Raw genomic sequence first — 22,195 nt, 5'->3', positions numbered from 1 at the left:
CAACAAGGACAAGACATCCCACCATGCAAAGTGCTGCGAACACACTGAAATGAACGGCATCACCAGTAGACCGTTACAAAAGTAGGCGCGAATTAATGTTCATATGCTAAATGAACAGAAAACAATAAAAAACTTCGATGAAAGCAGAGAGCGCAGCCGTCGTGGCCAGATATTTCGGAGAGCGGCGTGCGAGATGATGGCAAAAGAAGTATGAAATAACTACAGACGCAGAGTGGCGCCAAACTGACCCAATTCAGTTCCGAGTGTGAAGCAAGTGAAGACATGAAAATATTTCCGCGAAGTCTATATACGGTTAATTTTCGTAACACATCTGCTCGTACGCTACGCGACGCCAAGTCAACCACCGAGATCCCTCTTAATATACGCTCAAGTAAACCAGTTCTTTTTTTTTTCAGCAACACAGATTTACTTTTTACAATGAAGGAACAGGAAAATGGCGGTAAGGTGAAAAAAAAACGCCTTTTTATTTCTTCAAAAGAGAATAGATGCTTGCAATATAACAACGAAAGATTGCGGTGCCTTTGAAGCACGGAGAAAGAAATTATGCGCCATGACACGAAAGCCAAGCTTTCCCCAGAACGACATAGCCGATGGGGCCCGAACACGCTACCCATAATGCCAGACTGAGATTGATTTATATGTGGGGTTTAACGTCCCAAAACCACCATATGACTCTGACAGACGCCGTAGGGGAGGGCTCCGGAAATTTAGACCACCTGGGGTTCTTTAACGTGCACCCAGATCTGAGCACACGGGCCTACATTTCCGCCTCTATCGGAAATGCAGCCGCCGCAGCCGGGATATGCAAGAGTGAGAAGAGATAGGCAAAAACGAAATATTAATAAAAGAAAACATGGAACAGAACGTAAAGAAGACGGCCACCATTCCAAGACGAGTATTACACACTGCACCGAGAACCAGGTGGGAGTGTCTGGGTATAGCTTACAGAATACAGCTTACGCCGCAAATTAACACTAACAAAGAAACTCCGGACAAACCATGGCATACAAACTATCGAGTATGAAACAGTGTGTTTATTCAATGTGCATTGTACCATCGTTGAAATAATCAGAAATTGTGAATACGAGAATTTAAATGTTTAGTAATGAACATGTTTCTTGCTTTGGAGACGGATGTGTTGCGAAAACTTTGTTGCAATAGTGAGTACAATAATAATAACGATGTTCAGCGACTGCATCATCACGTTACAAAATATTATTGTTCCTAGTATAACTTAGTTACTTTATTAGTAAGGTATTCTTGATTTTCTTAAATGTTTGCTTATGTTCTTCCTGTGATTACATCATTACGTCATGTTTATTACTGTCATTATATATAGTCGGGAGGTTTACGTCCTCCTTTTGCTTTATCTCTTGGGCAAACCCTGTGTACGTGTTACGCCCAAATTAAAAAAAAAAAAACTAGGGGACCCTAAAGCTTCGCCTTTACATGTTGAATGCGATAGCGACCCCTGTTACTAGTGCGTACTTCAAGCACTTACACTACGTGGTTTCGAGGGAATAGGCGCCGTAGCGTGTATGCCTGTTGTAGTGGGGGACCGGATTTAAAGCACAAAGCCGTTATGATAATCACATGTACTGGCGCCCGCTGGCAATGGGCGCTTGTACCGCGCATTGCAATATTTCATGTTGCACTGTGAAGTACGTATACAGGAGGCGCGTGTTTGTAAATCATAAGGACTACTTTCGTTGCATTCGCAAGCAGATTAAGTTCTTTTCAGTGTATTCCATGCAGACGCATGGTCGCGTAAATACATTACAACACACAACGTACATGACAGGACAATTACTACGGCCGTCATCCACTGCGTGAAGTTTAACCGGAAATAAAGAGAAAAAAAAAAAACTTGTGGCCGTGTGGTAGAACATCCGCTTGCCACGCAAAAGACCCGGGTGCGATCCCCACTCTGACCAGAGATTTTTTCATCAATTCTTTTATTTGCATCATTCTACATTTTCCGGTGACGCATAAGATGATTGTTTTTCGCTCACAGCCAACGACGCAGACACCAACGATGGCAGAATTTCTGCGGAATGAGCTTTTCAACGCTATTGCATTAATAATAATACGAAGGCTGCGTAGCTACCATGACAATCGATCCCAGCATTTCCTTAAAACTTAATAGTAATTCTCCCCTTTCTGACCCCTTCTACCACTCCCGCCTGCCCACCGGTTTATCCACGACGCTCGACTGCTGAACCTAAGGTCACGTGTTCGACCCTGACGGCGGCGGTCGCATTGCGAGGGAGGCGTCGAGGTTCGTGAACTATGCGATGTTGGTGCACGCTAAAGAACGCCAGATGGTCCAAATTTTTCGGAGCCTTGCATATGGCGAGCCTCATAATCACATTATATTGGCACGTCAAGCTCCAGGCATTATCATCGCTCACGCCTCTTTTATGCTTCGCGAAATATGTCATGGCCGCCATGTTTCAGGCACCACTTAAGCGTTATCCAAGCAATGAAACGTGGCGAATCTAACCACCACTTCAAAGCAACTAATTAAAGCGTAGGGAATCAAACACGCATAAGGAATTGAACTGAACGTAGTTACTTCTGCACCGCTCCCAACTATATATATATATATATATATATATATATATATATATATATATATATATATATATATATATATATATATATATATATATAAAAGAGAGAGCATCGAACGCGTTATTCGAAGGTCGTAGGTTCGATTCCTGCTCACGACTGGTTATTTTTTCACCCACTTTGTTTCTTCTTATTTACATTCCATTGGTTCTAATAACTTTCCCTGTACATTCATTGGCATTACTGTCTGTTAGATCTCATTAATATTGTGTCAAAACACGGAAAAACGAGCCCTTAGGCATACACTTCTTTCCCTTATATATATATATATATATATATATATATATATATATATATATATATATATATATATATATATATATATATATATATATATATATATATATATATATATATATATATATATATATTGGATTGATTCAAGGAGCAACATTTTGGCCGCCCGCGAGGCGCCGAAGAAGCAAGACCTCGACATCTTGACGCCGAAAAAGCCAAGTTCCAGCCAACTAAACTTTTCTTTTAACGAAAAATCATTCCTCTCCCTCCAGGCAAGCATCTCTGACGTCAAAGAGACATGCACTGTCCTGAAGAGGTGAGACAGAACGTGCACTCGACCGCGTTTAAGGACTAACACGTATCAACACACACAAAAAAATAAGAAGAGAAAGACAGGCGCGCGAGTGGGAAGGGAGTGCGGGTGGTTCTGTTAATAAGAAAATTCATTTTTAATGCCGCAGCAGCGTACTCAACAAAAGCAGAGCAGCAGACCCCACGACAAAACTGAAAATCACAATACGCACGCTATATATAGGAAGGCAAAAAGAAAAACTCCCTACTTTTCGCTCGAAAAGTAAAACGACAAAGATAAGGAATAAAAAAAAAACGAGCAGTATGACATCGCATGCACAAAATCGAACAAGTCTTAAAATAAAAAAAACACGCCCGGATTTCAGCGGCGCTCCGTATAGCGAGTCTATAAACAGCAAAGCGACCGCGAGCAGACCATTTTCGAATGCCGTTCTCACCCGGAGGATTGAATCGAGCGGGGACCGACCGGCAGTTTGGAAAACGAGCAAATTTACGACATTCCGGAATTGATTGCCTTCGACGACGCGGGCACTGGAAGGAACCGCGCGTATTGCGTGCGCGTGCCGCAGTCAAAAAAAAAAAAAAAAACGCAGGTATTGGCTTCGCACGATACGTCATGCGTTACTCCGCGACACCTGCGAAATCACGCTTATACTGCGCATGCGCTGCTTTGTGCAATGTGCAGGCATACGGAGAGATACCGGATACTCTCGTTCTTAAGCTCAAAGTGGTTTAGGGGCTTCAAGTGTTGCTGCACTATTCGGGTTGCGAAACAGCAGCGCGAAGACCACAATCTCATGAAATGGTGCAGGCAACTATTTTACTAAAAGAAGATTGTTTTAAATTAATTCTCTTCCTTGAATAAGAAGCTACCCTTGAATTAACAATGTATTTGAAAACACCCAATATAATGCCTGTATTTGTTGGGATTTAACGTCCCAAAACCACGATATGATTACGACAGACGCCGTACTGAAGAGCTGCAAAATATATCTACCATCTGCGATTCCTTAACGTGCACGGGTCTCAAGCATTTTCGCCTCCATCGAAAATGCGGCCAGGATTCAATCCCGCGACCTTCAGCTCACCAGTCTAGCATACCTTAACCAGCAGACCACAGCGGCGGGTGAACGCGCGCTTTGTGGTTTTTCACAATAGGCCCAACGACTGCACACCAGCGTGTTGCGTTCCGCCACTGGTACGAGCCACGAGGACGAAGAGCGGTCGTTCGACGGCGCGACGAAGTGATCAAGCACGCGAGCGCCTTCCCCGTAACCCTCAGTGCGGCTACATTACCGAGAGACGCGTGCAAGCAGAGAGAATAATGCGAAGAGCGAGAACTGACTGTACTTGAACTGGTATAGCGCATTATGCGGAAGAAGAAATGGCTGAGCAGACCGACACAAGAGGACAGAGCGCTATCAGTAGCGCTCTGTCCTCTTGTGTCGGTCTGCTCAGCCGTTTCTTCTTCCGCATAATGCGCTATACCAGTTCAAGTACGACGAACCAACTCGCCCAATCTTCAACACTCGTGGAGCACTGACTGACCTTTGGTGGGGGATGTCCCAGCCGCCGTGCGTTGTACCAGGTGGGTGGTCTGGCGCCAGGTAACGCCTGTAGCGAGAACAGAAGTGTTTGGTCAGTATGACCATTGTCGTGCAAAGCTCCTATCACAGCTCTTACAAGTGTTATGTAGTCTAGCAAGTGTTCGAATGTATTGAGGAAGTCGACACTATCCCCTTAAGATGAAGAAGAAAAAGTCAGTTGGCTCTTTTCTTTTTTTTAGAGTTCTGACCAGCCACGTATGTCATTCTTTTTAAACAGACAGGTCTTTTTGGTGGTCATTATACTGTCTTAGTAGAGTCGTGTTAAAATAGTCAAGATTACTCCCTAAAGAGAGTCATATATGGCAAGTCCGGACTCACCGAAAAGAGTTAGTCTTTTTTGTTTTTCTCGTACAGTGCAGCCACGAGGGCACACAGCACGTACAACATTCATGGACTATTCCACGCTGACCAAAACGAACGCAGGGAGCAGTCATGAAAAAAGCACAAACACAGACTGCAACTGAGAGTCCACGCTGAGCTCGTGAAAAGGCAAACAAAAAGTGTACACAAAACTTGCTCTGTCAAGATCTCTCAGAGTTCATTGTCGCTACAGCTGTTTTCCTCTAAAAAAAAAACAGCCTTACTTGCTGCATAAGAACAACGGAATGCGAGGCGACCGCACTTGAAACGCTGGGAAACGCGCTTCTGAACACCGAAGCAAGCGATGTTGCTCCCTGTCGCTTAAATTTCTAAAAAAAAACATACATCGCAACAGAAACAAAGAAACTAAAATCATCATGTTGAAGCAGCAGCAGCAGCAGCAAAAAAAATGATGTTGTAGATTTTGATAGAGAACGAAAAAAGAAGAAGTTAACAGAAAACGCAGTAAAAGGCTGACGCGGCGAAACTGGACTATTAGGTTCCAAACAATTGTTAGCCTTAGCAAACTCTCGTTACCACAACGTCAGTTAACTCAAACACTTATTTTCTTTATTTTAATCGCAGCGTGCGCACAATCACAGGATACAGGATTTTGCCGCCTTTCGTCCACTTCTAACGTTACATAATTCGAACAAACTCCGGATACGTCCGCCGGAACACAATAGACGAAAGCGCGCGATTTGTGATTTAAAATCAACTTCAAAAACTTGAATTCAGAAGGACAGGACTCGCATTGAGAAGAATGGACCCCGGGAAAGGCCAGAGCGAAAGTTCTGGGCAAACGGAACAAGATTCGCGCGCGAACATAAGACAGCACCGAACAGCCCGGCGGGCGCAAACACTCGCCGGGCTGTTCGAGACTGATTCATTAGTGCTACAACAGTTTTCAGGACTCGTACAGCCTGTCTGCCAGAATATGGACAGCGCGAGAAGGGAGTTCTGATTGGCTACGCCGGCGCCAAGAAGAACACAAAAGCCGGTTTCGGGTTCCTCGCGACGTTTCGTAAGACGGATTTAAACCTGGCTCCCGAACTTCCAAGATAAGCGCGCGAAGTACGAAGCCCGCGGTAGAGAACGCATACGCACAGAGAAGAGAGAAGCGTTCTCCGGTCAGAGTTAAAATTCACCCTCGACGAACAATGACGGCCGGCCTTTTACCTGCCAAAGCCAATCTCTCGCGACCACTTTCGCAACGCCGAGCACAATCACACACCACCGAAGAATCCCGCGAGCCGCCGCTCGATTCTTGGTCACCACGTGCACAGCTCCCCGCAGGTAAGCGCAGCGTGAAAGAAAGGAGTAAGAATAGAAGGAGCAAGCGTATTGGACAAACGGGCCCGGCGCATTCTCCACGCTTGGGAACGTACGATATCGAGTACCGAAGGGATAGGCTCAAAAGGCTGAGGCATCGCAATCAGAAAACGTAGATATCTTTAAGAAGAAGAAAAAAAAAATTAAGCGACCGCCTATAGAGGCCGGAGCAAGCGAGCCGCCGGGCAGCTTATAGAGCGCCCGCATCTAAGCACGGCAATCTCTACACCAGCAGCCGCGCCGCCGCTGAGTGACGGCCAAGGCGCGAGACGCGAGGATTTCCAAACTCGCGCAGATTATGCGCCACTGCGGACTAATTAAGACTCGCCACTCCCCGTAAGTCCATTGTGAAACTGCGCGTCTGTGTGTGCGTGTGAAGGATGAGGGACGGAGGTGGGCGAGGGGGTTGAGTGCTATACGGGATCTGGCAGCTCGTCGCCTTGTCAACCGAGGACATGAGGTTGCCCTGCATTGGGAATGAATATAAACAATAAGAGCGTTGACTCCGTTCTATCTGCATGTACCCAACAGGGACGAAAACCATGCGAAAAAAACGAGACCAAGCAATAAAACGAGCAACAACGCCCTCACCCCAAACTAACGTATATACTTCTCGAGCTAAACAGGGGATGCATATACACACGTTGACACGTAATAAAGACAAACTCGATGAGAGTTAAGAAATAGCTGGCGTCTGAAACATCATGATAATGACTTGCTTCAATATTCGTTTCCAGCGTGCGCATGGCCACCAATGCATAGCCTTCGAGATCTATTTTTGTCACGCACAAGGAGCCGTCGATGCGGCGTGAATAAAGTACACGACACGCGAGAAGCTACGAAAAAGTGGTGACGCATACGACAAAATCGGCAGTGTCTATTGGACGTCAGTACGATGGTGAATGTCACTTCATTAAGGAGACACACACACACACACTTTATATATATCTTGTTCAGCGTTTCGCTTAATGCGGGTGCACTTAGCGCTTTCATGGCGACAGCACTCGCGAATGCGAGTCCTTCGATGCAAGTTATTTCATTTTACTACAAGATTATTGCGAAGCATGACAGATTTTAAGACACACTAGTAATCAGCCTTTTGTTTTTGCTTTATTCTTTTTACAACTGCTTAGATCACGCACCAACCACGCAACATATCAAATTTAGATGTCGTGAGACCTCCTTTCCATCCACGCCATTTGGCCCATTTGGCGACATAGTTTTGGGCTATTCAGTTGCTTTCCGGAGACCCTCGCTGTACGCCGATATACCGACCACGCACGCACCGTTACTTTACCAGCAAATCGATTGGGTGACATTGGGACCAGCACGCGTCACGACTCGGACGTCTCGTCCACGACTATACAGCACCGAAATCCGAAAAAGTGTATATTTATGTAACTTTATAAAACTGTTAAACATGAACAATGTAAAATTTGTATAATTTTTGTTTGAATGTGTTTTTTACTGTTCGTTTTATTTTGTTTATATAAGTTGTGCAATGAGCATTGTACTTATTTTCCCTGATTTTGCTCCTGTCTGTCAGACGTGTAAGTACGGGGTGAAGGCCTCGTCAGGAGACATACGAGTCTCTTTTTGCCTTGCCTCGTGGACATATTTCTTGTCAGGTAACTATGTCTGAAATAAACTGAAACTGAAGACATGAACGTTCGATTGCATAGCAGAACCGCTTGTCGATAAAACACAGAGTGCGGAACAGAAACGATGGAGGACTTGTTAATATGTAGCATCGCAAGGAGACAAAAAAACGCACTCCTGCGGGCGCTACTGCGTTCATCTAGTCCTAACCTAAGTACTGTACAAAGATTATCTTGTTCAGTGGCCAGAACTCGATGGAAAAATCGCAAATTATTACAAGAGAGCGGCTGCGGCCACACATGGCGCCTGATTGCCTGCCGCGAGCCACGGAAGGATGGGATGCAATTTTCGGACGCCTCTGTGTCATCGAATCCGCCATCTGGAAAGCACGGACTGCCTCAAGATGACAGCTACGAGCTGCTCCGTTGGCTCACAGCGCCCCGAAATGGTGAAGCTGAACACCATAACAAAACCGCCTACAACCGTAGAAACCCGACAATACCGTGTCGAGTCGGCTTGGTGGGCTGAAAAGCAGTCGTCGGGTACGTCTGAACGCACAGCGGGTCGGGAGGAGCGGAACGTGCTGTGCTGCCGAACGCCCAAAAGCGACGAGGGAACGTCGTACACTGTGCCGAGCGAACGTCGCATGCCGTCACACGAGAACACACTCGTGCAGTCAAACGAATCTGCGAGTGTGGCAACGCGGGCTGCAACGCGGTTGTGTCGGAGTGACTATTACACACCTTTTTCTTAGCGCCCACTTACACAAGGACAAAAAAGAGGGAAGAACACCAGCATTAATATCAACTGAAGGCTCCATTCACGAAAATAAAACATATATATCGACGCTATCATCCACTGCCCTTGCGCAGCGTCGTAGTTTCAAAGCCCGGGGCCATCGTACCATATCCGACGTGCTCATGATTCTCTTGAGCAGCTCCACCTTTTTTTTTCTTTTTTGAAATACCAATAGCTGGCTGATACAAGATGATTGCCTGGTGTGGATGTAAAATGCCTCTGCAATCTCTCGTGCGGTACGATCATGGTACCTAAACAAAATGGTGGTGCTCCCTTCGGCGCACGTATAGGCAGCGCCAAGTCTGCCCCGCATGCGCTCATCCACATGTGAGAGAAATACAGTAAAACATGGTTGCATGCACATGGAACAAAACTAACATTATGCTTGACTTTGCACGTTTGTGCGCTTACCAGTCCTGCAGCATCCAGCTTTTTCCCAATCGTGGGGCACAGCTTAGCCAGTTTATTCTTGACTGTAAAATCAACACTTAGCTTCTACCTATGGGCGGTCTTTTTAACTCGGTGTGACAGCGCAAGTACGTACGGTATTACCGCTACTCTGCTCCGTTCACGTTCCTGCTGGTGATGTTCGCTGTCTTTATTTATTACGTTTAATAAGTCGTTTGCGATTTCCTGCAGAACAGACTAAGGAAGCCGGCGCGTTTTAGCCTAATAACCTGCTGCCTGAAGCTCTCCTGTGCCAAATGATGACACGACTTGGTGACATGCGGATTTCAGACAAGATAGGGCTCCTCCGTTTTTTGTGCCCATGGAATGAAAGGAGTGGAAACTCCGAAGAGGGTTTATTAGATCGAGGAGCGTACTTAAAGACTTGTATGGCAGGCTGAAACATATAGCGTGAGATCCAGAAACTGAAAGGTGTTTTGAACCGGGACCTCACCGGTAAATTTTAGCCCTCCTTCCTTCACACAAAAAGCTCTCAAAAGTTACTGTACAAACGTATATATTTGCACACTGCTGCCCAGTACTAAATACTCCTCAACAAAACGAAATACCGTAGTGGCAACAACCTGCAAATCCACCACCAAATCACGGTTCATTCTACTAAAAAAATTCCAATCAGTTAGGGTGACACTTCAGATCCGATACAAACGCCAGATTTTTTTATAATACAGGTTATCCTTGAATTCAACGGAAGTGTGGTTCAAGCAAAAGCTGAGTAGCTATAGAAAGCCCTCCACTGTAATACCACAATGACTCCTGAAAACAATTTCATCGTTGTCCTTTACAACGCCGTCTTCAACCCGCGCCATCAAAAGATCATGCGGCGTAGAGTAAAACAATTCTCATACATCAATGCTTAAACCGAATCGGTACAGTCAGAATTAGAGCGATAATTAGTTAAGCTCCACTTCCGGCTCGATCCTTTCACGCGGAATTCAAGAAAACAGAGCCAAAACAGAACCTCCTTTTCCCCCGTTATGCCCGTCACGCATTGAACAGAGTTTTGTAAACTTGACCTAAGCCGCATGCACCCGAACGCGGCATTACGTACTCGGCCCAACAAGCTCCCCCTCGAGCCGTCGACGCAACGCTCTCGCGGTAACTGGCAGCGAGAAGGAAGCGAGTCTCGAAGGGGCGGACTCAGACTCGACCAAAAGGAGAGAGAAGCAAAGCGTGGCGCTGATTTATAGCGTTCTCAAAACACGTGTGAGGAACGAGCAAGCGTGCTTTCACAACGAAAAGAAAAAAAAAAGCCTCCACGCCTCGCCCACTCGTTTTCCTAGCTATAGCGAAACACACCCTACCTTCTCCTGTGTCAAGTAGGACGCCGTAAAGGCGTCAAAACACGCCTCCCCTTCGCCATCCTTTCTCACCCTTTTAACCCCTCACCGCGCGCTCACTCTGTGAACGCTCCAGGACGGCGAAGACGACGACCTACCGGGAGTCGTAAAGCTTGGCAATATGTCCGGAGAAATAAAAAAAAATGTAGACTCACTCGCTGCGCGGCATCGAGACCGAACGAGGAGAAACGACGAGCGCGCACCAGCGGTGCTGTAAAAAGCGGGTCGCTACTTTTTTATACACACAAAACACCGCGCGAAGAGAAACGCCGAAAGCACGCTTTGCCGCAGCATTTGGGAGCAGCATTCCGCTCGCACGCCTGGCACGAGTTCGGGAGAGATTAACAGGTGGGTGCGCTCCCTCCCCCCACACCGGTCCGATTAAGCTACCACTGTACGGCGGTGTGAATGCGCATTTATTGGAGGATGGATAACTGTAAAGCGAGAAAGAGGGTGGGTGGACGGGCGAGGGTTGAGGACGTAAGCAGGCATGTTCGCTAAGCATACCGAGCGCGACTCAGCGAAACGCTCTACGGAAAGTCATTGGCCGTGCAAGCTGCCGAAGACCGGATCCACATTTGAAGAGAAAGAAACGTTACCCGATAAGGCAGGAGGGTTAACCGGATGATGACTTAAGCAGTGAACGCTGGCGTGAAAATTATATTCCAAGAACGTTGTCTGAAAAAAGGGCGAACGCCGAATACACATCCAGCAGCAATCATTTCATATTAGATGTGTTCTAACCGTCTTGCCTTTATTTACTGACAAACATTTAAATTCAGTTACTGCGACGTCACTCGGATACTTTAGCTACGTGCAAAATGCCACATCGCTGCACGTTGCGTCCATCAGAAAATTATGCCTAGCCCTGATCTAAACCTACGGCAAAGCTCGGGTCGCCAGAGTAAATAAGTGTTCCGTTAAGCTACCTGATTAACTGTTAGTTGTGAAACGGTTTAATCTTTTACCTTTCATGCAAAACACAAATATAAAAAACGGTACAAAAGAGAAAAACTTCGTGCGAACACTCCAATAACGCTAGTAAAGCTGGCGTCCATGCTAAAAAAAGTACATAAAACAGCAGCGAAATTTCGGTAGTTAAACCTCAGCCGACGAATGGCAACGCCAAAAAAAAAAAAAATGGGCGGGATCAAGTGGATTACCGGTGTTGCTAGAGAAGGTAAGTAAAAGTGAACGAGCTTGGCTCAAAAGATATACATTGTATGTAAAGAAAAGCATCAAGAAAGAAACTGAACCGCTGAGTCAACGTTCATAGTAAACTTTCTTTTTTTTTTCTCCCGACCATCGCAGAGCCATCGTACGCCAATGTGACACCTGCGTTTTATGGCGCCCTGCCATAGGGAGCGCGTCGCCGTAAATTACGCGGAATGCCGGTGCCCGCAGAAAAAGTAGAGCTCCGCTGCGGTAGGCCTCGGCCGCCGGCGACAGCAATGGCGCCCTCCCGCGGCCGTGGGTAAATTAGCGGAATCTGTCGCGCGGCTCCATCGCAGTTCCTTACCTCTCCGGCGGCGCAAATGAACGCGACACGCTAAGCGTGCTGCCATCTCTCGGCGCTCAACATCCCTAGCCCGCTCCTACGACTAACAGATGGGGCCACGGTCCGACGCCGCCAGCGTCGAACACGCTGGGGTCCAATAAGTCGCGGGACGTTTGAAAATACACAAGTTGATCGAGGAAACCATTCGTGAGCCCTAAATGCGCGCGTAAGCATGCGCGAAAAACAAAAATCGCGTTCCCTCCACGATTTCTTAACCTACCAATCAAATATGCTGAAACCCGTGAATGGCAACGCATCCTGCGGCTGCCCATTTCTAGGTAGCTTCGAGAAAACGAAGTGCTCGCGATTTAAACCATCATAGCGATTCCTAATTGGCCACTCTACAAGAATAACATGTCATATGGCGTTTGCTTCAGTTCACCAAGTTCGCGAAAACACCGACAGAGAACTCGTGACCACGGCATATGCCTAAGAAAACCTCACACATATCTTTTCTTCATTCTTTTGCTCATCTTTCCCCGCTTGCCCAGTGTTAGGCAGTGAACGGGTGCAACTTGGTTAACCTTCATGTCTTTCTTTAGCCTTTCCTCTCTCTCTCTCTCTCTCTTTCTACACTTTTCTATGTTTCACGTTAAGGGCAGCTAAGTACTACAAAACTTCTCTTTGAATACTGGCCTAAATTATTTTAGAAGCACATAAAGTACAAACTAATTTTATCAAAAAAAACGTGAGATAATGACAACGTTCACTTCTTCATACCAGAGCCGTATAAGGCAGCGTCTTCAAAGTCACTGTTTGGTTAGATCAATAATCGCACAAAAAAATAAGAGAAAAAACTAAGTGGCACTTTACCGCTATTAGCTGCTACCATACATACCTGTCATTAGATGGCAGTGCCCATTAAAGAATAAATCGTCGTAATTTTCGGAGCCCTGTACGACGTACCTCATGATCAAACCGTGCTTTTAGCACGTACATATTATTGTGTTTTATCCCTATATATTATTAATGTACATCTGCCATGGTCATACGAGCTTGAGCGCTTGATGCAACCGCTTGAATGATTGGTGGGCTGCAAACATTCGAGTGTGCGCAGGGCCCATGTTTACCCGTTTGCATACACCTTTTTACACCCGTTCTCCACCGCAGGGTAGTAAACCCGACTTTCGTCTGGTTAACTTACACCTACCCACCCTGTCCCCGCCCCCCCCCCCTCTCTCTCTCTCTCTCTATGTCAACTAATAACAGCCCCATCAACCCAATACACCACTGTGTAAGATAACTCATCCTCGTAGTTGTGCTACGGGTTACGGTTCTATTAGTAATCGTTGTTTGAGTACCTGTACCGAGTACATATAAAGACGGCGCCGCGCACCGAACACTCAATAAACTGTGTTCGAAAGCAGTCACAAGGTCAATTGTGGATGCGAGCGCGGGAACTTCGAACGCGGGCGAGAGCTCATTCCTTAGTTCTTTAATGTATCTGACAATTATATATATATATGTTCGGCGGGTTCAACCATGGCACCACCAATGCTTTTTCTTCCCCTCCGCGAACATCGATTTCGCTGCCTTCTTCCCCCAACAAGGTCACGTCGAGAAAAAATCGACTCGCCCGTCGTAGACGGACCCGACGCAGTTCGCGCCCCGGCCCACACACCAGCGGAGACAAATGTATACCCGCGGTTCGGTCGCGAAAGAAGACGGCTTTTAGCCACGATTACAGCGAAGCCCGCGAAGAAATAGAACGGCACATCGATGGGGATGAAGTGCCGGCTGTCCGTACCCTTTCATTTCCGATGGAAACGAGAAAGGCAAGGTCGCATAAACAGGGTCAAGGAATGGCAATTCTTTTATTTTTACTCGGCGAATTTTGTGACGAAAGCCGACGTACTGGTTAGCATACTCAGTGCATTTCAATAATTTCATACTTAAAGGGGTTAGAATAACGCAGAGTTGGACAGAGAACACAAAGTTAAGAAGACCTTAGCCAAAAAAAAAAAAAAAAGCATGAGCGAGACATACTTGATGCGCAAAGGCAATATCACCGCTGATCACTAAGAGTGTCAGAATGGATTCAAAAATAAAGAACAGACCACAAAAAACGCGATGAGGAGGCAGAAAGTTAGGTGGACAATCGAGAGACAGACGTTTGCGCGGATAACGCGCCCTCAGGAAGCACAGCACCGGGTTGAGTAGCCCCATGCTTTTCAAGTATCCCCAACATTCTGAAATCTTGCGTGTGTATATGTATACAAACGCACACATCGAATCACACACACGATTAGACATGAAAAGTGCTTGAACACACTTCCCCGCCAAATGTTTTTAGTTCCGCACCTTACCCGCATAATTGAAGCAAGCCCTTCACTAATGAACATCCAGTTAAACGTATTTAAAAGCACACGCCAATCTAGAAGTCAGCCGCATAGCTAACGGGGTCTCAAACACGTACCATACCCGCGCATGACTGTCGACGTCCGACGTAATTTTTGTTTCTTTATATACACGTTCATGAACGTTAACCTTTGCCACATAGTACTTGCATTTTTTTCTCGTCTATGTCGAGTAATTAAGCTCTCTTCGGGTAAGCTACACAGACACTACCCGGCCTCAGGCATCTCGTCAATATATTTTGGAAGGAACATGCCGATTTTAGTCATCTGGAGATCGAGATTCGTACGTTTATCGAATGCTGAGTCAAATGTTTTTTAGAAATGACACATTTAAGAAATATAAGCAAGTCCCTTTTTCGAATAACAGCGCGGGCTCACTTACTCCCCCCCCCCCCCCCTTTCCCGTCCTCATAACGACCCTGGCCCAGGGGCACAGGCAGCTTTTATTTCGGGGTGGGGGAAGGTACGGGGGCACCATTTTGACCAGAAGTGGGGCTCGCGCAGGCAGATGCGGCAGAGCGTCATTTCGAGCTCTCTAGGCTAGGGCAAACTACAACAAAAAAAAAAAAACGGGGGAAGGAGGCACGGGCCGCTGTACCATCCCCCGGCTACGTCATTGCCTTGGCCCAAGCGGGACAAAATTTCGTGACGGCGGCCCACTTGTTGGGGTGAGGTCGACAGCCCAGTAAAGAGAAACACAGCGACGCGGACAAGCAGCACAGGCAACGGCCGACTACACGCTCAAGTGGCAGACAACCGCGTACCGTTGGCATCATCGCCAAGGCGATAGACTTGACGCGAAAGAAAGACGCGACAAGCGCCACTCGCAAACAAGGGAGCGCTCGCTCGCCTAGCGTGAGCCGCTGGCTCACGCGTGGTGCATAGGATTGATAAACTAAGGTCCCTAGATGAAACACGTCTAGGGACCTTATGACAAACGCGCGCGCCACTCCTCTCTCATCCCTCGGCCGGAAACGATGCACGGTGTTGCGTCCTGGGCGGAAATGCCAAGACGAGGAGCTTGTCGAAGCCGACCGTTTCATCGCTGCCTTTTTCGACTCCCGCCTGACGACAAGTGAAAGCTGCAAGCACGCTCCCTATTATGGAGAAAGGGAAACCGCGCTGACGTTTGACAAACTCACGCGACCCTGATCCATCTGCGTAACGCGGCTCGGAAGCGACAATTTTCTTTAATCTATTCTCAGACGATTGTGCTGATTCGCATTGCGAAGCGGTTATCACCAGTATAGAATAATAATTATAATCTTCGCAAAATAATCGAAGAATGAATACACCCGAGAATATATATATATATATATATATATATATATATATATATATATATATATATATATATATATATATATATATATATATATATATATATAGTGTGTGTGTGTGTGTGTGTGTGTGTGTGTGTGTGTGTGTGTGTGTGTGTGTGTGTGTGTGTGTGTGTGTGTGTGTGCACGCATTAAAGGCGTGATGACGCCACCGTTTTCTAAGCCACTTTTGGAAACCACAAGCCTTTCCCATGCTCTTAAAAGCAGAACCTCGGCCCGCTGACTTGGAGACAGGATGCTGACAGCGGCGCACTTTTTGACGGTTGATCGGAGGGTCAGTTTTAGGCATTTTCTACGGCAGGAGTGAGTCTGGTTATAAGGAACGGCAACTGCGGATTCCTCTTCGCTCTTTCGACCTATACTGTTCCTCAATCACCTGAGCAACCACCGGAATCTAGCCTATGTCCATATATGCAGAATCCGGTAAATCCGTCTCGCTTACGTGTATGACACGTTCTTTCGAAACCACCACAACCGGAGTGGTACAGCGATGACACGAAGTTAGCTGAAAAAAAAAATAGGTTTTTTACTAAGCGGGGTGCAGTCAGGCCATCTGCTGGAATGCAGCACGCAAACTCAAGCCAGATCGTAAACGCACAAACTCACCGCCTGCGCCCGCGTACAAACAGACGAGAGCGGCGCGATGTCGCTTTAACGGGCCGGATAATTAATGACCGCACAGCGTGAATTCCAGCAGCGCGCCTTCCCATAAATACGGAAATGCATAATACCTCTCCACGCGGGGCATTTCTTTCTACAAGGCCGGAGCTGCACCCGTGGAGGGCATGGAAATACGCCCGGGCTTCGCACATAAGCGGCCACTTCATAAATGCGCGTCTCGGGCGCAATTCATAGCTGGAACGTGTCACACGGACTGCCTTTTGCAGGGCGACCACTGCGAACAAAACGGGCCTGCGAAACACGTATGTACCACTTGTTATACGGCAGCTTGGGGAACCAACTAGCGAAAAACGACGAATGGTTCGCGGCCAGAAGAGTGCCGAAGCGGCGACGCACGTAACCGAGCTCAATACGAGGCTCAATTAACGCACGCCGGCCCACGCACAAAAGCGGGCCAAACAAATGGGCCTTTCGAGGGGCCCCGCTCTAACGCCGCGAACAGACTGCGATATAAACCAGCAACCGTACAGAGAACAGCCACGCGAGATGCGAATGCGTTTTGCGAGGCCGGCGCTGTCTGCGTTTTCCGAAGGCGGCAACGAATGGCGTTTCCCCGCATCTCCGCAGCACGCGCGCTATCCCGAAACTGCATGGACGGTCACGCGCAAGACGAGGTCGCGCGCGGACACACACATAACTCTCGCGCGCCCGCGGTTTCGCAACAGTCGTGCTGCGCGGAAAAAAGCGCGCGAAACGTACTACACAAGTGCGCGCGGAGATGCGTCCACTCGGGTGCAGCCCGGCGCGGAATCGAACGTGACGCAAGCGCGGAACCGAACAATTCGCGAGCACCGCATCGGGGACGTCCCGCAACACTGCGATAATAACCTGATATGACGCCCCGCGAAGAAATTGCGCGGCGGGAAAGTGGAATGGCGGCACGCACGCCACACTAGGGCTGAAAGCTGGTTGTCAATGACGTATACATAGTGAGTAAAGTAGACCCGCAGTGCTGCCACAAGGCGCGCGCCTGCACTCGTGAAACGAGCGGCCGAAGTCGTTTGGAGAATTCGGGCACTTTAGTGCGCGAAACGCAGAGCACACGCCTTTAACAGCACCAACTTCCGGAAATGCCAACCTGCGCACCGCGTCGAAAGCCAACATATGAATTAGATGAGCCCTCAATCAAACTCCTACTCCTTTTGAAGAGTGTCGACCAGACTTGCGACATATGGAACTATCTATCAAGATATGCGTTCATTCTCCTTTAGGCATCATTACACTATGTAAGAAAAGCCATAGATGACAATAATCTTGAAAAAAAATGATATTTGCACATATCTGCCACGAGAGCACGCGAAAAACAGCAAAGGATAATTTTCCTTTCCTAGAATTTTCTCGGAGTGTCGATAAGTGGATTGTCAGCTCTGCAGTCAAGTTATTCGTACTAAAAAGAGTATTTTATTCAAAAAGCTCATCCGTTCAAAAAGCTCAAGACTAACAAGACTGAGCATCATCAGGGCCCTGGCACCTGGAACCAACACTAAACGTTGACTTTATGTCCCGGAAGAGATGAAAGAAACGTTTCCGGTGAATTTCCCAGGCTGCGCGACCATCGTTTTCGATTCAAACGATGAGCTTATAAAGGACAGCGCTTACAAGGTCGTAAAAACGCGTGTGAATGGCGACTCATATACATTTTCTTGTTTTACTCTTAAACCTCAGTTCGCGCGCCTCGTTTGCAGTAAAGTTTATTTGCAGCTGCCGAAAGGACGCCATTGCACCTCCTCTGGCAGTAACGTACTACCTGAAAAGCCAGCAAAAAAAAAAAAAAAGAGCGCACCTCAAACACGGTATTTTCCTTAACGCAAGATGTCTGAAATGTTTTCGGGTGAAACGCGCTTTAACCGTCGCATTCGTTGAACGTTGTACATATTAATGGACGATTCCTTGTAGTAACATAGCTGCTCATCATGCTCACGATATCATTCTTTCCAGCCGTCATGCAGACTCTCGCTGCTACTTACCGCAAAGCAAAGCACAGCAGACGCAAAGACGACACTATATGGTGTCACTCAGAATATAACAGAAAGCACGACAGATAATATCATACCCTTCTGCAGCAGAGAGAGGAAGAGAGAACACATAGGCGGCGATTATGTGAAGAGCATTTTCAGAGCTAACGTCAGCCATCATGTTGGCAATATTTGAGATTCCTGAAATGATTTCCGACTCTGACCTTTCTACCCCTAAGTTGTATAGTCATCATAACAGAAACGCAGTCCGCTTCGAAAATTTGCTGATAGCTTTTGCACTGCCCAAAGCATAAACTTTTTTTTAAGTATCTATTCAATCAATCGATCACTCGATCAATCTATCAAGCAACCATTTTTATCTATCTATTATTAAATTATCTACGTATTTACTTATTTTACTTCCGTTAATTCATTTATTCATTTCATCAACATCATCAGCCTATCTACGCCCACTAAAGGGCAAAAAATATGGACTATTTCCCCGAAGGAAACCTTTATAGGATGCGAAGCATACCGTTCTTCCAGCAACCGCGTCGACGCCTGTTTCAACCCGTTGACCCGCTTGAAATAGGCATCTACGCGGATGCTGGAAGAACGGTTTGAGGCGAAACTCGGCGTACTGTTTATTTGAGTTAACGTTTGTTGGAAACACAAAGACACGAGAGGCGGGATGGGTTTTCATGTAAGTTTCATCGCAGATAAAGGAGTCGAAAGAGTGTTTACCCTCAATGTGCGGTGGAGCGTTGCGGGCTGTGGAGAGGGTGCAGTGAGAGAGAAGTGCGTTGTGAGCGGGCGGAGGAGCTGGCAGCGGCGGAGGTTGCGGCAAGCGTTGCGGGCTGTGGAGAGGGTGCAATGAGAGAGAAGTGCGTTGAGAGCGGGCGGAAGAGCTGGCAGCGGCGGATGTTGCGGCAAGCGTGCTGCGCGCCAGGGAGGGAGTGGCGTCAGCGCGCACCTGCCAGGGAAACTTTCGAGCGGAGCGTCATGTCAACGCGCAGCTACGACATGACCTACTTAGCACTACTCCAACACCTTCGGCGAGAAAAACACGTTGCAGCGCGTTGGTACGGATGTACGTACGGCGTTACACACGTGGGTCAAAGAGATGCTTCGCATCTGAAAGCATCTCCCATGTTCAGCCAATCGACCCGGTCTTGTGCTTTCGCTGCCAAGTTATACCTGTAAACTTCCTAATTTATTTATTTACTTTGTTCATACTCGAGACATAGAAGCGCAGTAGCTTTTGTTATGACTGCAACAGGCATGAAATGAATCAACGGTTAATAGATGCGTGCAAATTGCAAGTTACTGACATCCAACTGAATTAAGTACCCGCCACTTTCTGTACATTTACCAGCCATTTTCTCTTTTGCAATTAGGACAAAACGCAGTTCCTATCCTAGTAAGCCTGCTCAAGCATGAAACAAAAAACAAAAAACAAAGATAACACCAGGAAAACGAGCGGAAACTTAGACGAAGAAATTTAGTGCGCAATCCACCCCGTTTGGGGCGCATTGGTCTTTCGCTGAACATCATACGTCATTCTAAAATATTTATCATAAGATATTGTGAATTAATAAAATATATTTATAAGGTATTGCAGCTCTTTGTGGAACACGACAATTTTAATTCAAGATGCGAACGGATAGAAAGCTACTGGATATTCCGATTGCTTGAACTCCCAAAACGAACGTCTTTTCTTGTTTCGCTGCAGCGGGCTTTCCCTCGGAAAGTTTCACGCAGTGGCAAAGCCAGCTTTACGTTCGACTAAGCATGCCTAATTTAAGACTTATTACAAGTTTCCAGCATTTCTTTAATCCCCGGGGAAAAGTTCCGAAAGTACGGTAACTCTCTGAGCGGAAAACTTTGCTAAAATGTAATATTTGCTAAAAATGTCTGCAGACTATTGAGGGAAAAAAAAGGCTTTATGCTATTCGCAACGCCTTGTGAGTAGGGTTGCGGCCCACGCACGAGTTCGCACAATTATCCCCTTGAGGCGCGAATTATGATCTGCTGTCTACGGACGTGTCAAATTCACATAGAACAGTTTCAAGGCACTCAGTATTACATTTGAGGATGAAAAACTAAGCAATGTGTTGCTTTGTGCGAGCTGCAATTAGATAATTATTGTGTCATCAGTCAAGTTCCATTTTCTCATAAAAAAGTGAAATAAATGCTCAAAACTTGCGTGCAAGTAGTTTTCTGGTTGTAATCATTTAGGGACAAATAAACGTAGTACTTCTGACTTTGGTGTAGGAGCTTGCCACGCCGAGCTATCCGTCGAACATCGCAGTACTTTCACCAAAGTGACCGGCTACAGTCATATGCAGTATACTGAAGTTTCAAGACCTAGTGACTATAGAGAAAGTTCAGTTCATTCAATGAGCTATGTATATTTCTTTCTTTTCACCTGAAGTATACAAAACTAGCGTAAACAATTTGAGTAGACAGAGACGTAGCCACAGCCGCTGAAGGGGTTATTCCTACAGGTACTGCCCGTTTTCTAGCGCCATTTATAATCATCATTACAGCGATTTTGAAAACGTGCGATTTCATAAATGAATATGTGTGTCTGAGAGTCTGTTCTGAAAATATTGGGACGCTGGTCACAACCGCGTCGATAACTCAAGACAACCTCCACACTTTTTTAAGCACGCTGTTAACCATTTAGCGTGGTATATTACGTACAAAGCACGAAGTATTGCTGAAGCAATATACGCCATTTAAGATACGCCGTTTAAGCGCATAGCGATTATAGCTAAACGCACGAAGTCGGCAGGTATCGCTGTTTCTTTGGAACAAGGTGCCGAAGCGTACATGGTAGTGAAGTAAGTGCTCGCAAAACGCAAGAAACCGAAACAAAACCATCAACAAAAACGTGCCCACAGAGGACCAGAGTGAGAGCTTCGTGCTCCATGTTCCTTGTTCCTCCAGAGCGAAACAGCGCCCGCAATAACGTAATTACAGGCGGCGCGTAGAAACGACGAAGACACGAGCCGCTAAACACGACGCAGATACGGAGAAAACAACGGGTCATGAAGGAGGGCAGTAAAAGAGAAAGAGAGAGAGGGTCAAGGAGGAAATTATTGGACGTCCACAGAAAGATCAAATGGTGGAGGGGGAGCGGGTGAGCACGAGCCCGTGGGAGAAGAGCCTCAGTGTTGAGGTTGAGACGGCGGCGAGAACGTACCGCCACGTGATATCGGATAGAAGCTCGGGACCAAACAGAGGCCGGCAGACACAGCTCGCCGCTCGGAGGAGCAGAAGCGATCCTTCGAGACGTAATAACCGGGCCTCGTTTCGACAAGGCGACGTAGTGCAGCCGCTAACGGGGGAGGGGGGCACGGGATCAAAAGAAAAAAAAAAGGAGAAAGGGGTGGTGGTGTTGGTTCGTGTTGGGAAAACGGGCGACCCACCACCCACTCTACATGACAGATATCGCGTTTCCCTCGCGCCTCTGGGAGATGCGAGGACTCCATCAAGCGGCCTGCCGCGCACTCACGCGCGGCGCCCGGCTCGAGGCGAGGAACGAGAGGCCACGTCAGCGACGCCTCACTCTTCTCAGGCCTCGCACATGCGCAACA

At 47.0% G+C, this 22,195-nt stretch overlaps 1 protein-coding gene across 2 annotated transcripts in view; it reads right to left on the bottom strand.

Annotated features, from left to right (window-relative positions):
• The window catches only part of LOC119177206 (uncharacterized), a 206,182-nt gene that overhangs the window by 2,600 nt on the left and 181,387 nt on the right, over nucleotides 1-22,195 (bottom strand). For both annotated transcript variants that reach the window (XR_012895009.1, XM_075893761.1), the window contains exon 4: nucleotides 4,750-4,815. Coding sequence is in view for 1 of the 2 variants with exons in the window: in XM_075893761.1 (XP_075749876.1) it covers nucleotides 4,750-4,815 (66 nt within the window). In the remaining variant the exon portion in view is untranslated. The remainder of the gene's footprint in view (nucleotides 1-4,749; nucleotides 4,816-22,195) is intronic.

This window comes from Rhipicephalus microplus, chromosome 4 (assembly GCF_043290135.1).
Source record: "Rhipicephalus microplus isolate Deutch F79 chromosome 4, USDA_Rmic, whole genome shotgun sequence".
NCBI lineage: Eukaryota > Metazoa > Arthropoda > Arachnida > Ixodida > Ixodidae > Rhipicephalus > Rhipicephalus microplus.
The sequence above is the reverse complement of the archived record's forward strand: the minus strand, read 5'-3'. Positions and strand labels throughout refer to the sequence as shown.